This window comes from Ammospiza nelsoni, chromosome 4, assembly GCF_027579445.1.
Source record: "Ammospiza nelsoni isolate bAmmNel1 chromosome 4, bAmmNel1.pri, whole genome shotgun sequence".
In the NCBI taxonomy this organism is placed as follows: domain Eukaryota; kingdom Metazoa; phylum Chordata; class Aves; order Passeriformes; family Passerellidae; genus Ammospiza; species Ammospiza nelsoni.
In genome coordinates this window covers 68812324-68827574 of record NC_080636.1, presented here as the reverse complement: position 1 = coordinate 68827574, position 15251 = coordinate 68812324, and the positions used below count along the sequence as shown (strand labels likewise).

General features: G+C 38.9%; 2 protein-coding genes across 8 annotated transcripts in view; one reads left to right on the top strand and one right to left on the bottom strand.

Annotated features, from left to right (window-relative positions):
• The window catches only part of ARFIP1 (ADP ribosylation factor interacting protein 1), a 40827-nt gene extending 29103 nt beyond the window's left edge, over positions 1-11724 (bottom strand). For 2 of the 7 annotated variants that reach the window (XM_059470838.1, XM_059470840.1), the window contains exons 1-3: positions 11569-11710; positions 7214-7293; positions 3307-3408 (exon numbers count right to left, since the gene is read on the bottom strand). In XM_059470838.1, the coding sequence (XP_059326821.1) occupies positions 3307-3408; positions 7214-7291 (180 nt within the window). In that variant the 5' untranslated portion in view covers positions 7292-7293; positions 11569-11710. Of the gene's footprint in view, positions 1-3306; positions 3409-7213; positions 7294-10001; positions 10018-11568 lie in introns of those variants that run through there. The other 5 variants (XM_059470836.1, XM_059470837.1, XM_059470839.1 and 2 more) reach the window with 5 other exon arrangements.
• Positions 11725-11927: 203 nt separating this feature from the next.
• TIGD4 (tigger transposable element derived 4) lies at positions 11928-14642 on the top strand. The gene has a single exon (XM_059471221.1). It carries the CDS (start codon positions 11928-11930, stop codon positions 13434-13436), a length of 1509 nt encoding a protein of 502 aa, XP_059327204.1. The 3' UTR covers positions 13437-14642.
• The last annotated feature ends 609 nt before the right edge of the window (positions 14643-15251 follow it).

The window sequence follows — 15251 nt, the reverse complement described above, 5'->3', positions numbered from 1 at the left end:
AAAACCTAAGAGATTAACTCAGACATTGCAGGCAGAATGTGAGTGACAAGGCTAGCATTTTTTTCAGAAGGCAAAAAACAAGAGAATTGACCTTATCTATTTGTGCAGTCTAGCAATAAAATTACAGAACAAGACCGTGAACACATGCACTCAGATTCATCAGATCCCAGATCTTATTTCGTAATTCTAGTAAGACAAATTGAAGACACACAACGAAGTTCATTATCTTTTTTCATCCTGTAGTTTATTACTGGTTTTATATGCATGCTTAACTATGATTTTGTTCCCATGAAAGTACAATAAGAACCATGAGGAGAGCCAGTTACAAAAATTAGATTAAACAAATTCAGGCTCAAACTGATAATAATACCATGTAGATTTTGTGCAATACTTTAAACATAATGAATTGCTTACAGATGCTTGAATATCTTTACAGGCAGATCAAATGTTTTTTGAAAAATTTAGTTTATTCCTATGCAGCTCTCACACTATATGGCATACTTTTGTATATAGGAATAATATACTTGAATATAGCAATAATATAATATATATTATAGATATAGTATATTATAATATATATACTTGAATATAGCAATAATATACTTCCCTCACTCCTTCCTACTGTCCTCAGCTCCCAACACCCCCAGTCACACTAAAACACCACTATGCTAATCACATCATTCCAACAGTCCAAAACTGGGCTCTGGAAGTCAGGGATAATTGAAGTAAAATAAGTGAATAATATAAACTAGCCAGACTTTTTGTACATTGGGCTTTCTTATACAAAGTAATAAGAAAAACTTTCGATTAGGAAATGCTGGAGCGTTCTGTCTCACAAATACCCAAACATTAGCAAACAGTTGCATACATCAAGTTCTTAAAGCTCAAGTGAGATCTAACAGAGCTTGGGGAGTTAAAAACCACTATGTGAAGCTTTTCTGTACTGAAAGAACGTTAGATATTCAATCCAGTGACGACTGAAGCTACAGCTTTTTTCAGTAAAAGAGTTTCCATCCTTCATATGGGCAGGACAAAACTTGTCTGAATTCCACAGGCATGTCCTATTAGAGAATTAGAATGTAGCAGCATATTTCTGACTGAGATTTTACAGTTAGGAAAACACTTAAGTTAACTTTTAAATATGTATTATACCAAGAAGATGCACCAATTAATGCTATGTCACGTTCCCACAAAAATGGAACTAACAAACTTGCTTCTGAAGTGACATTATGACAATCTATGCTGTCTGAAGTTCTGCAAAACTAATGGCATCCTTCTTTAAAGAAGGAGCAACCCTACTTGTCATTTTCAGGTAAATACATTTGCTCTGCACTGCCTCACAAAATTAAATACTTCTCATGCTTGAATGCATATTAATACTGCATTTGGTGAAACACAAATGTGCATTCTCATGCCTGAGCAGCTTATGGACGAGGTCTCATGGAAGTGCCAAACAGAACACAATTTTAGAGGAAAGTACAATTTTTAAATCAAAGAATTCTAAAGAAAAGGTTCTACAAATACCTCTTCACTTAAAAATATGCAAAAAGCTGCTCAAGTCTTGGTGGCAAAATAGCTGCAGAAGACTAAAAAGTACAGAACAAGAAGTATTTTGTTCTTTACATCTGAATTGTACAGCATCTAGATGACTATTTCTCTGATCATACAAATAAGGAAGCAGAAAATTAAAGTAACTTTGTTCCCCAACTTCCCAAGAAGGTGCAATCAAAATCAGCATACTGGAGTGCTCTAAACTCTACTGTGATCGCATGCTCTTACTGACCACTGTGGTAACAGTACAAATTAGAGTGGTCAGGATTTCTTGTCCCTTTCTCAATTGACTTCATAAAAATCAGTACTTGGCTTATCATTTCCATAAATTGTAGGAAAAAAGACCCCAAAATTCTTGTGGTGCAATGCATATTGCTTTAGGTTAAAGCAAAAAATTACCTGGCAAGGAAAAAAAGAGAAAGCATGGCATTAAGCATTAGAAATAACAAACATGAAGCAAGATGAATAGAAGCTAAATATTAGAATTTGAGACTAACAGATCAGTAAACAGACCTAGATGTTAATTCCAAGAAGTTTATTTTCTTTGTTTTGTTTATAAGAAGCCTTGATTATCACATATTCTGACTTCAGGTCACACATGCAGGTGTGAACTTGTACAAGACGGTTCAAAAAAATAATTGAAGTGCACTCCTTCATTGATCTCAGAATAAGCACTGCGAAAATAATTACAGTGAGTTCAAATATGCTTGCAGAGTACAGGTTTTTCTGCAATTTGACCAAAGATTTGGCCCATTTTTGTCAAAGTAAAAGTTTCAAAATATGGTTGACTCCAAGCCAGCAAAACGATTAGCATGCAGGAAAAATCTACTCCAACTTTCACATATGGCCATAGACAAAAACCACCTTAAATTTCCAGCTTTACATTTTGCCTGAGCACAGGCCCTAATGCAGTCACCAAGAGTGCAAGTTCCATTTGCTGTACACAAGTGTTGCATGCACTACAATGCAGAAGAATCACTATGTAAGGAAAAGGTAACTTAGACAGCAGTCAAGTCACAGCAGCAGCAAGATCATCAAGCTTCAAATTACTAAGTTTGTTTCCCTGCTTTGAGGTGAACCCAAATTCCTTACCACTTCAAGATGCATTTCTCAAGCTGGTCTCCCTAAACATACATCTTCACAGAAATGTAGTTTTAGCTTTATTTCATTAAACACTGTACTAATTTTTACATTATGTCACTGGTAGATCTTAGTTGAACAACAAACCTTATGAAGGTTCCCCCCTCTAATCAGCATTTTAGTAAAACAGAATAAAATGCTGAAGTTCTGCTTAGTATTTCTTTTAAGAATAATTCTGCACTGCAAGTCAGTATGGAACTGTTAAGACTTAAGAGCTTTTTTTAAAACCTAAGTCTCAGCAGATATCAAGTAAACGTGGACAATTCCAAAGGAAAATCCAAATAAAAGGAGCCCGACCCCAAATTCCACGGGCTGTGTCCCAGCGCCCTCTGCTGGACGCCCGGGCACGAGCAGAACGGATCGTCCACCGGCACCGAGCGGAGGGGGAAGAACTCAGCCCCTGCCACCACGAACGTGCCTTTTACACAAAAATAGGTCGCTGCTATATGCAACCACACTGTGTTAGCTCAACTCTTACAATTATCTCTGAGCTTCAAAGGCGTTTTTGCACTAAACCTCCAGTAAACTACGTCAAGTGAAGACTGCTATGCACCGAATTGTAACTTCAGCATTTCTGATAATGGTACCACAATAGACAGCAAAGAAAATTCTGACCCTGTTAAAGCTGTGTTCATGAGAATCTTCCAGCTGTCCATTGCTAGTCACAGGAATTTCTGCCGCTGAATTTTTGGGAGATTCTTGAGCCATTGCACTTCCCTGTAAAAAGAAACAGGTTAGCATTTGTCTTACATTTCCAATAAGTAATCCATATGAAAATATTTGATGTATGGGTTACATAACAGTTGATTTTATTTCAAACTCCAACTGGAAATACTCTGATATACTCAGTCTGTATATGTTTATTTAATCACATCATTGAATCACAGTCATACTCTAGCATAGCTCAGTCAGAAGTTATGTAAAGTTTCCAGAGCTAAGAGCAAAGGAAAATGAAAATTTAACCCATTGGCATAGGGGGAGTAAGACACAAATGAGGTATGGGCTCAGACAAATGTTTTACACACACACTTGAGCCTGAGATCTCCAATTATAATGAGCTTGGCTAAAAAAATTGCACTAGCAATTAATAAACAATAAATACTAGAGAAGAGCAATACGTTTAATTATGTGTTACAAGAAAAGCAATGATTCCAAACTTTAAAATAATTTCAGCTGCTTCTTATTTTACCATAACATAGTGCCACCTTCTGACTAAACTGTTGGTATGCAACTCTCATGAAAAAGGGCCCAAAAGTACCAAGAGAATTCAGGACTCAAAGTTAGTTTCAAATGCAGCTGCATCACGAACAGTAGCAGCAGCTGTGTTTCAATTACACTGCTTTCAAGTACAACCTAAGGTATAGCCTTGAAGAGACATTCCCAGAAGAACTGCACATCATTTACAAGCACCTGAAGAGAGAATGGCAGCTTAACACTCCAAAATTAAGAGGAAGTGAAAATTTCGTCCCTTTGAAAAAGCTGCTTCTAACTCTGCAAGGCAGCTTCACCAGTCATCTAAAGTGTAAACAGAAGAAAAATCAACATACAACCAAGGCAGTGTTTGTTCACTTACATAAAAGTTGTCTGAAGCCCTCAAACCAGCCCGTACACCTGTGCTGGACTGGCAAGACAAGGTGTACCATCAACAGGTACTTGAGAATAGGTACCCTTATACCCTTAAAGCTCTTAAATCATCAAACTGAACCAGCTCTTTTCAGCCCAAGGTCAGGAAGAGGCACAGCCTGAGATCAGGATCTGAAGTACCATCAGCTTCTCCAACCACACGTGAAGCTTTACAGAGTATGAATATAACACAAAGATTTTACTGGTACTTACTGAGCATCACCTGCATCATTCTTAACTGGAACATCTTCTGTCATACCCCATTACAAATATTTCTTCCACTTTCACATGTCACCACTTCAATTACATTTGTGAGCCTGATTTCCTTTATTAGTCTTGAGGCTTCTCAAGACTTTTTCTAACTAGTCACTGTTTGTAGGCTCCATTAAATGTACTTCTACTGAAGCACACCAAAAAGTCTATGCTTATTTTATGAGCATTTTTTTTAAAGAATAATTTGTTTCATTTAATAGAATATAGACTATCTCAAGTTGTAAGGGACCAACAAGGATCACCAAGCCCAACTCCCTGCTCCTCACAGAGAGTTGCTATACAACATCATCAGACTAGATGCACTAGTTACCTGCCACATCACATTTTGATTTGGGAAATCTGTCCAATAGCTCAAGTTTCTTAAGCTTGCTCTACATCTCATATGTGCTTCATTAAGCTCTAAGGCTGCTAGGAACTACACTTCTACTTGATATGGTCAAGTGAGGTATTTTTCAAAATGCTTGGCCTGTCACAGCTACTAGCATAATACAGAAGCATTAACATATGCCATGTTCAGTTCAGAGCTACTTTTGTTCCTCTTTCCACAAATTATCAGATAACACAGTTCAAAGGGAAAGTCCTCTTCTGTCAAGGGGCACTTTGCTAGGGATCATAAACAAAACTACATCTCTAATAAAAGGAAAAACACCTTGACTTAGGTGCTTCTCTACAAGAATCTAAAATAATTTTGCAAATATTGACACTGATATATTTTTATGCTTTTATTCAGAGATATGCTCAAAGCACATGCATACATCTCTAATAAATACATATATTAGGAAACAAAAATTCATCAGCTTCTCTGGACAACTAGAAGCAATTCACCTTTTTTTTTGCATTCCTACTTGAGTCAGATTCTTTGTATCTAGTTCAGAGAAAGCAAAAAATTACTTGCTAATGTCAGTTCCATGCTACTTTTGAACTACAACAACTTCCCATTGCTGAAAAGGGGACATTTCACCACTCTACTTTCCACTCTCTACTGTGAACCACACAGTGCCTCACCTCCCCAGCACTCACTTGACTACAGACGCCACACACAACTCACTAGCCTGGCAATAGACCTTTTCACCAGGTTAATTTTCCAGCTTCAGTGAGCTGAATCAGTTTGCAATGAGGTCAGACAAGCACCAAAGCCTTGAAATGAGCAGGTGAAAATGGGAAGTGAGATAAACTGCTAATTTAACTCAGACATAACAAGAAACCATCATCTCCATTTTAGTTAACAGTTTAAGCTTGCACTGCTGTCAAGAACCACTCCTTGCCCTTTTCCCCCAACAGCTTTCACCATCCCTTCACCTCCTTCCTGAGCCAGAGCAATGTATTTGCACAGCAAACAAGATTCGGGAAACACTGCAGATCAAAAGAAAGTGACCTGCGGTCAGAAAGAGGATGGGTCATTTTTCCACTCCCATCAAGTCTCCCAAGCAGGCACACCTCCAACACTTGCACCTCTGAAACGGAGCAGGCAGTAATGCAGTGAAGAAGCCACTGAGAATGGAGGACTGCCCACAGCACCAGAGTGCAGCACTGCAAAATACTTACTCTGACCGTAGGCTACTGCCAAATCCAGCAGCCACTTCTCTTTACCTCTGGATGTGCGTTCCTGTAACTCCACACAACCAGGGTAAGGTTATTGATCTGACAGAAAATTAAACCACCACACCACAGCAGCATTTCTGCTGAAATAAGGAGTATGATTGCTGAATCAAGTGTCTCTTTGGCAAGTGTAGCCCACAACTGACTTAAACTAAGCATACAAAGAAATTGATTCCTCAGAAGAAAATTTATCGTACGTATAAACAACATTAAATAAATCTAACTAAGTTCCTAAATTTGTATTGATGTATTAGACATGAATGACATAAGCACTAGAGGAAAACCTTGCATTTCAGATGCATGTTTTATTTTGAAAAAATAGAATTGTCCTTCGGTAACAATCTATGTTTTCTTTGTACATCTATGTTTACAAATATCAGATCTGGAAATACACTAAAGAGAATCATTATTCTGTTTTTACTGAAAGTTTAAAAACAATTCACTGTCACTGAAACTCCAATAGTGATAAAGTCAGCATTACTTGTTTTCATTTTTACTCTAGAACAGTCAGGAAAATATTGACCCTATCTTTCTGAAAGGGCATCCCAAACACACCTGATTAGCTAAATAATATTGGGAACCTTAGGAATCTGTTCATTATTCAAATCTGTCACAGACTTCTCCATAGAGAAGGTGAAAACTGTATCTGCTCTCAGAGAAAAAAAGATTCAGTCCTTCTGCAGTAGACAAAACACCTTGTTATAATGAGGTTACACAAAGATTGATGCCTTTAAATACCAACCCTTTCTTCCTGCAATACTCACACATTTCAGATTCTACCATGCCTAAATCTATTCCATTTACAAAACAAATACTGCAGCACAGCAACAGGCTACTGGCTGAAGTAATCCTTTGATATGAATTAATTGGACTGTTATTAATGGTGTCTCAAAACCAACCCCACCCATTCAAGATGAACTCATATCCCCATACTAACAACACTGTGCTATGTAAAGCAGAATTTTTGGGAATCTGAAACTTGTTAGGATTGGTTGATTTTACACTAATATAACTATCACTCAATCACCTCACAGCCAGACTGGATCTCTTCTGCAGATGGATGAGACTCATCAAGTGTTGTGGATTCACTGCTGTGTTCTGACATACCTGAAAACCAAACAGGTTTGGCATGCATTAATTGAAGTGAAAGGAGCTGGATGCTGCACCTCACAGAAACCAAAGCAGGCTTTCAGAAAACATTTATTTTACAAGTTCTGCTAAAGCAAACTGAACCCTCCTTCTTTTGATAGTGACCAGGCCTTCAGCTCTCCAAAAATCTAAGAGGGATTAGGAATACAGTCTAGTGTAAGCTTCCACTGCCAAAGCAACCTTTCCCCACAGACAACTAAGCTTGCAACATAAAACCCTGGAAGTCAAACAAGGTTCTTCAGGTGACATATATCCTGCCACTTGCAACAGTACACTGACTGTATCCTACCATTGCAAAGATCACCATTTGGTTAAGGCGTAAGATTTATCCAAACATTGCGAGATTACACTAATGCTAAACCACTGAAACTTACTAAGCTGTTAAATCTGTTGTGTTTACTAGAACAGAATCCCTTTCATTTTAGCCTCTAAAAGATCTCAGCTGCAGAAGCAAAGAAAGTTGTTAACACTAAGCACATGAGAAAGAAATCAACTCTGAATATAGTGATCATAAAAGATGAATTACATACACAATTTTATCTTAAGTAAAGAAATTATCTCAGTTTGATTCCAAATAGCTGGTAACTACAGGTGACACCACAATTCACTTAGCTGTTTGAGAGGAGGAGACAACCAATCATTAAAAATTAATTCATCTGCCAGTATTGCATACAATCACACATGACTTCAGTTCATTAAGTCTTGCACTATTTCATACATGTTCAGACACATACCAGATTAAGAAAATTTATAAAGAGATTGCTATTTGTGTTTATATTGTATTTCAAATTCCTGACCTATAAAACATTCTAACTAAAGCAAATAATTAATAAGGTAAGCAGCTCACATAGCAAGGGAAATAAAATAAGGACACAAAGGATGAGAAACTGAATCACCTAGATCATCTAGATCATATTGCACTGGATAACCTATTACTTTATTTTGGAAAGCCAAATACGTAAAATAAGAGATTTTCTCCAGAAAAACAGTTCATTCAGGGCTACCACTGAATGAAGTTGGATTTTTCTATGATCAGTATAAAACTCCCTTTGAGGTAATTAAGAAATAAGTTTAACATCCTTATATAGCTTCCTTAATTTTTCAAATTTCTTTTGAATATGCAAGACCGTACAGCAGAGATGCTGTTTGCCCGCATGGTCCTGTTCAAACTCTGCTTGTGGCTGAAAACCTCTGTGCTTAACAGCTTATTTCTGAGTAGCTAAAACAATTGCATGATAGAATAGGACAATAAGTGTTATTTCCTTGCTCTACTTGTTAAACAAAAAATTAAATTCATCTTGTGGTAGGGCCCTCTTTAAGACAATCTGTTCTTCAGTTCTACCACATCAGTGTTCCTGGAGTCATATTTGTTCATCACATACAAGCCTATGTACCACAGTAACACTGTTCTAAACTATTAAATGCTACAGGCAAAAACATTTTTGATCAATTTAAGAACTTTTGATAGATTTAAGAACCTAGGGGCAAGAGCCATCTCACAAATCCATGTAGAAGACACTGCATAAAGGCAAATAATTAATTTTTAAAACCCAAATGAATTCACCGTTTATGTTAGAACACCTCTCCATGATCAATATTTTGTAGAGTTCTTTTCCTACAGGTAGTACTAACAGTTTCAATGCAGCTCTGCAGGATCACAGTGATCAATTTTAAAACATGAGAAGGTGAAAAAATGTAGATTAAAGGTGGCTTTCATAAAAAGTTCAACTGCACATTCAAATTTAACTACAGAATTTCCTGATTACTGCTTTTACAGAAAAAAAATGGGGATGTAAGCATCAAACACTGGATGCAAGGATGAAAACTTTCTACATCTTCACCAAGATTCAGAAGTGAAGACACTTGTGAAATTGTGGTAATCACAACATCTACACACATCTGTCATTTGAAGTTCCACTACAGAAATGCACACAGACTTTAGCATCTCTGTAGTTCTTGCAGGTGCCAGACAAGGGGCTGTTCTTTGTAAGAAGCTGCTAATCCCCAGAACAGCATGGATTGTGTTACCCAGGGCTTGGTTTGTTTCCTAAAGCAGCCACAACTTTAGAACACATTAGGTGACTGCTGTACCAGGACATTTGCTACCATCTGCTGCAATAGAACAACTCAAAGAGATTCTCCTTGGAAAAAACATGCTTGATCCATATTCGGTTCCACAAGAACCAAACCCTGTCCACATCACTCCTGCCCTTCTGGGTTCTCTTTTACCCCCCATCCCCATTGTGCACATCCACACAAATACTGCACCACAGCAGAACAGAAGACACAGATCAGACTGAGAGTCATTCCCCTCATAGTGCAGCTACCTTAAATGCATATTGGATTACAGCCTCGGTAATTTCAAGGTTTGTTCACCATAAATAAAACCACATGATTTTTGAGTCCTGGGGATTTAAGTATCACATTTTCAACTGGCAAAATAAAAAGCAAAACAAAGCAAGAACTTATAAACAACATAGTAAGCTTCCTCTAGGATGGAGACATAAAGAGACATTTAACCATTTATAATTCATGGTTAAAAGAGCTTACTTATGTACTTTTCATTAAAAAGGCAAATTCATATTTGCTTATTCATGAAAATATGAAGTAAATGTCATCAACAGTAAATTAATTTTGAATACGAAGTATATTTCTCACATACTTACATCACTTAGGTAAATGATTGATGGTCTCAGAAATGAGAACTGTGGGATTCTCAACAATCAGATCAGCTTTTCTAAGCAAGATTCACTGGTTCCTTCACTTACTTTTCTCCTAAATCAATTACTAATAAGACAACAGCAAGATATCTTATGTCTAAAATGAAGTTTATTACACACTTTTATTGTTGTCTTACTACTTAACTGCATAAAGAATGTAAATTTTTGTAACACTGAAGAAAATCTGTGGTAGAAAAATGACCATTTTAATGACTATTTCAATTTCTAACTAAGACACTTTCACTAATTCTTGTCAAGATAGAGATCAACCACTTTTTTTTTAAAAAAAAAGTACTATACTATGAAAGTAATACTTTAAAAAAAAAAAAAGGTACTATAAAGAACTGTATTAAACACTTCCTGCTGCAATCACACCATAGTTTCTTCTTAATGCTCTTGAATTTCCTGGTTGCTCCACTTGCAAGATCTAATTATGCTTGGGAGTTAGAAGACATGATGGAGAAGAAGACTGGAGAACAGGGCTGCTGCTGACTTTCACACTCTCCATGCTACACCAGCTCGGCCCTAAACAATTTAATGCTCTGCTCATCTCCAGATTAGCTGAGCCATGGGCTGAGCCATTATGGTTTCAACTTCTACCAAATCAAAAAAAACCAGCTGATCAAGCTACTGCCTCAGCTTCCAGTTCTGCCAATCTAACACTCTTCTACATTTCTTATTCCTGACATTTTAACTGTGTGAGTACACATGCACATACATACATAAACACGATTGAGAAAGTTTTGGAGTTGCACTGATCAAATGACATCCTTCTCCAGCCCTGCAAAAAGAACCCTTCTGTTATCTTCTCTAGAGAATCAACTCTTAAGTAACAGAGCCACCGACTGCAAAGTGATAACTCCTTGCTACCTTTTCCACCAAGCATAAAAAGCACACGTGAGAAACAGAAACTACATCCTGGGCTGGATGTTCAGAATGATCCCCTCCAAAGACTTTCATGCAATTAAAGGCTATTAGTGGCTTTTAGTTAAAAATAACCCATTAGAGCGGTACTATAAGAAATTCTGGAAGAACTGCCACTCCTTTGGAGACAATTACACATGCAACACCTGCTTGTCGCACAACACCAAAGCGCTTCCATGCTTTAAGAACAGTAAGCAAAACACAAATTGGCACACTTAAAACAGTAATTGCCAGGGTGTGGAATAACTCCCAGGGGCACAAAATTTACACAGCATCTACAGCTTTCTTCCTCCACCAACACACAGCTTCTCTCTCTCTCTCTCTCGTGGAACCCGCCTGCTCCCGAGCAGGGCGCTGCTCTGCCTGTGCTGCCGCCCAGCACGCCCGCACCGGGCCGTATGAGCCGGGCCGACCCTGACCCGCCTGGCGCTGCCGGTGCCCGGGGAAGGGCGGCCCGGAGCCCGGCGAAGCGCGGCCGCCCCCGCGGGGTGACACGTCGGACGGGACGGAGCGGGAGGCGCGGCCCGGCCCTCCCCGAACCCGGGCCCAGCGGCTGCCCCGGCCCGGCCCGGCCCGGCCCGTCCCTCACCTGCCGGCGGCGCCGCTGCGGCCCCGGGGGCGTCGTGCTGCGGGGGACGGCAGGGCAGGACGGAAGGAGGGAAGGGGGGACGGAGCAGGCCGGGCGGGGCGGCGCCGGCGGCCCCTCTCAAGCTTTATTTTCTTCCTTCTCCGGCGGCAGCAGGAGCCGGAAGCGCCGGGCCGGAAAGGGATGACGGCGGCGGCCTCTCTAGGCCGTCATGTCTATGGTCGCAGCCATGGCAACCACCGCCGGCACCGCCCGGCAGCCCCGCCGAGCCGAGCCCCTGCGGTCGGGGCCGGAGCGGCAGGGAAGGAGCGTGGCCGGCTGTGGGCGCGGATGAGCGCGCCCGGGAGACGCTGCTCGGTGCCATGGCAGAGGCTCTGCCCGAAGCCACAGTGAGGAGGAAGAAAAGCATAACTATCGAGGAGAAAATCGACATCATAAGCGCTGTGGAGAGCGGCAAGAAAAAGGCGGAGATTGCAGCCAAGTATGGCATCAAGAGGAACTCCCTGTCTTCGATTATGAAGAATAAGGAAAAAGTTTTGGAAGCCTTTGAAACTTTGCGGTTTGATCCTAAAAGGAAAAGACTGAGGACTGCTTTTTATGCCGACCTGGAAGAAGCGTTGATGAAGTGGTACAGAATTGCACAGTGCCTGAATGTGCCGGTCAATGGCCCCATGTTGCGCCTCAAGGCGAATGATTTTGCCCAGAAGCTTGGACACAGTGATTTTAAATGCAGCAATGGCTGGCTCGATCGATTCAAGTCGAGGTACGGTTTAGTTTTCAGAGCTCAGCCTGTAGAAGCAGCTGCTACTCCTGCAGTGGGTGCTCCAACTCTTTGGTACCAAAATGTGCTTCCTTGTTATTTAAATGATTATCAGCCAAAAAATGTGTTTTACATACAGGAGACCGGGTTGTTGTATCAGATGTTACCACATAACGCGTTTACATTTAAAGGCAAAGAAAGCAAAGAGAGCATCACTGTAGTGGTGGGTACAAATATGGATGGCTCTGAGAAACTCCCACTGCTCATTATAGGAAAAAGCAAAAGTCCACACTCTTTCAAAGATGTGAAATCGCTGCCAGTGGATTATGAAGCAAATGACAGAGCATGCATGACTTCAGGAATCTTTGAACAGTGGATGCACAAACTCGATCGTGGTTTTCAAGCACAGCAGCGCCGAGTGGTTATTCTTGTTGATTCTCTCCCAGCTCACACAGAAGTAAAGAACCTGAAGTCTGTCAAATTAGTGTTCCTTCCTCCAGACTCTTCTTCATGTATAGCTATGAAAGAAAGGATTATCAGAAGTCTAAAGGTAAAATACAGGCACTGTCTTATCAAGAGATTTGTTGACTGTGTAGAAAGTAATAAAGAGTTTATGCTGACCCTTCTTGGTGCAATTGAGATGCTGTACCTGTGCTGGAGGGAAGTAACACCAGAGACTATTGCAAAAAGTTGCAATGGAGCAACTTTCAAATTAGAAACTGAGACAAATGAAAATGACAATGAAGTCAAAAGTGATTTGGATTTGATTGCACATGCACGGGCGGCTGGAGTAGAGTTTTCAGAAGGTTTGTCTCTGGAAGAATATGCAGCTATAGATGATGGCTTGGTCACTTATGAAGTGCCCACAAATAATGAAAGAATGTGTGCCAAAGAAAGTGCATCAGATAAAGCTGAGACATTTGTTTGTGATGAAGATAAGGATGAAGGTGACCAACTTCAGGGAGCTGAACAGCTTTTACCATCCAAAAATGAGGCTTTGAGTGCTTTAGATACCCTTCGAAAGTTTCTCAGAAGTCAGGACACAGATGATTCTCTTTATGATTCCCTAGCTGACTTGGAGAATTTTATTCAACATGTATCATGTGAATAAATATTTTAGTAAAGTGGAAAAACATGTAATTGGGAAAAAAAATTATATAACCAAAGATAGTTTAAAAACAAGCATTGCTGAACTGCTCTATGGTATGTTTTGCTCAGGTGCCTAGATGAACATAACAAAACTATGAAAAAAGGGCTATGAACTGAAATTTTCCACAAAATCAGGAGCAAATAACATATATTTGAGGTGAGGAGAGGGAGTAAGCTGAACCCTTAAAATGCTAACTTTAGTTTGTACAGTGGAGGCAAAAGAAATTCTTTGAGCAGTTTGGTGCACTCAGGATAAAATGTTGACCACTTGGAATTCTTTCTTCAAGAGACTAGCACTTCTACACATCAGTAATTTCACTGGTGTTTTTGGAGTTTTGACAGTGGAGTAGTAAATATTTATCCCTTTGGTGCTTTTGATACATAAACACAAAATTGAATAACACAGAAAATACATGTTTAAATTCGGAGAAGTAAGGCATTTTATAAAGAAATATTTTTTGCCCTTTATCAAGAATTCTGGCCATCTTTACTCATGCAGCAGATGATGAACAGCAGAAAGTTACCACAGCTTTGAATGTGCTGTTTTGTTTTCTTAAAACTGCTCATGTGTGAATACACTCAAATGGCATAATCATTTATCCAAGAGTCAAAAGACAAACACACCTTTACTTCAAAAAGGAAGGTCATTCTCTCCTTTTCAGCCTTTTTGGTGCATAGATTTGATGCAGGTTTTTTTGTGCAACTCCATGTATTTCTACAGAAATTAAACCCCAGTATCTGGAGTAAAAACCTCACTGAGCTCTTGTTTTATTTTCAATACTTGGAGGCTTTGCTGTAGGATTCAATGCACTAATGTGGTTTATCACTACAAGTCCCATTACCAAGGGTGCTGTTTGCATGACTGCAGTGTGAAGTTGTGTAAATCACAGTACATTTACATGTCTTTGAGTATGCATTTCAAACAAGGTAATCATATCAGAGCCAATACCCACAGTGTATATGACCTTCTGGCTTTTTTCAAAACCTGTTTTAAATATTTTCCATATCTATAAATTTAAACTTTTTTCAAAATTTGGAGATAATTTTTCTAATTTAGAGGAATAATTTCTCTAATTTAGAGGCCCTTTAGGAAGCCTGTGTAATAAAAAAAATCTGTTATGCTGCCTGAAATTAAACCATGAGGAAAAAATCTCATGCATATGTGAATCTTCAGTCTTAAATAAATAGTTTGGCTATAGCTTTGCTCACTGGTTTTTTGTTTTTTTTTTTTTTTTTTCTGGTGCAGGACAGTTTATCCATTTTCATTATCGTGAAATCATTTCAGAAAATGTATCAGATTGTTGCAAGACAGTGAAAATATTAGGGTTGGTGAGAAAAAGCTTTTGGCTGTAAGAACATTTTACTAGAACCCCTTCCAAAAACACCCCACAAACTTCTGGTATCTTGTTGTGAAATATATTATGTGAATTCCATCCAAAGAATATTCTGATTAATTAAGAAATTTCTGTTGAAATCCCAATAAATAAAGTCCTAGATGGAGATTTATAGAACTGGTGAAAAACATACTCCTCTGAATTATCTCTTCTAGGTATTTACTATTTTAAAACAGATGCAAAATCTTTTCAATTAACAATCTATGTCACGTTCTTCTTGCTTAAATACTTCAGAACAAGCTTATGAAAAGTACTTAAGCTTATTTGAAGTTCATCTAAATCCCACAGACATCTGTAGATAATTTTCCTATAGTAATCGTCCAATTTAAAATAGATTCTTTGCAACAGCTTTTCCTGCTAAAGACAAGTTTAGGAAAAAGTTT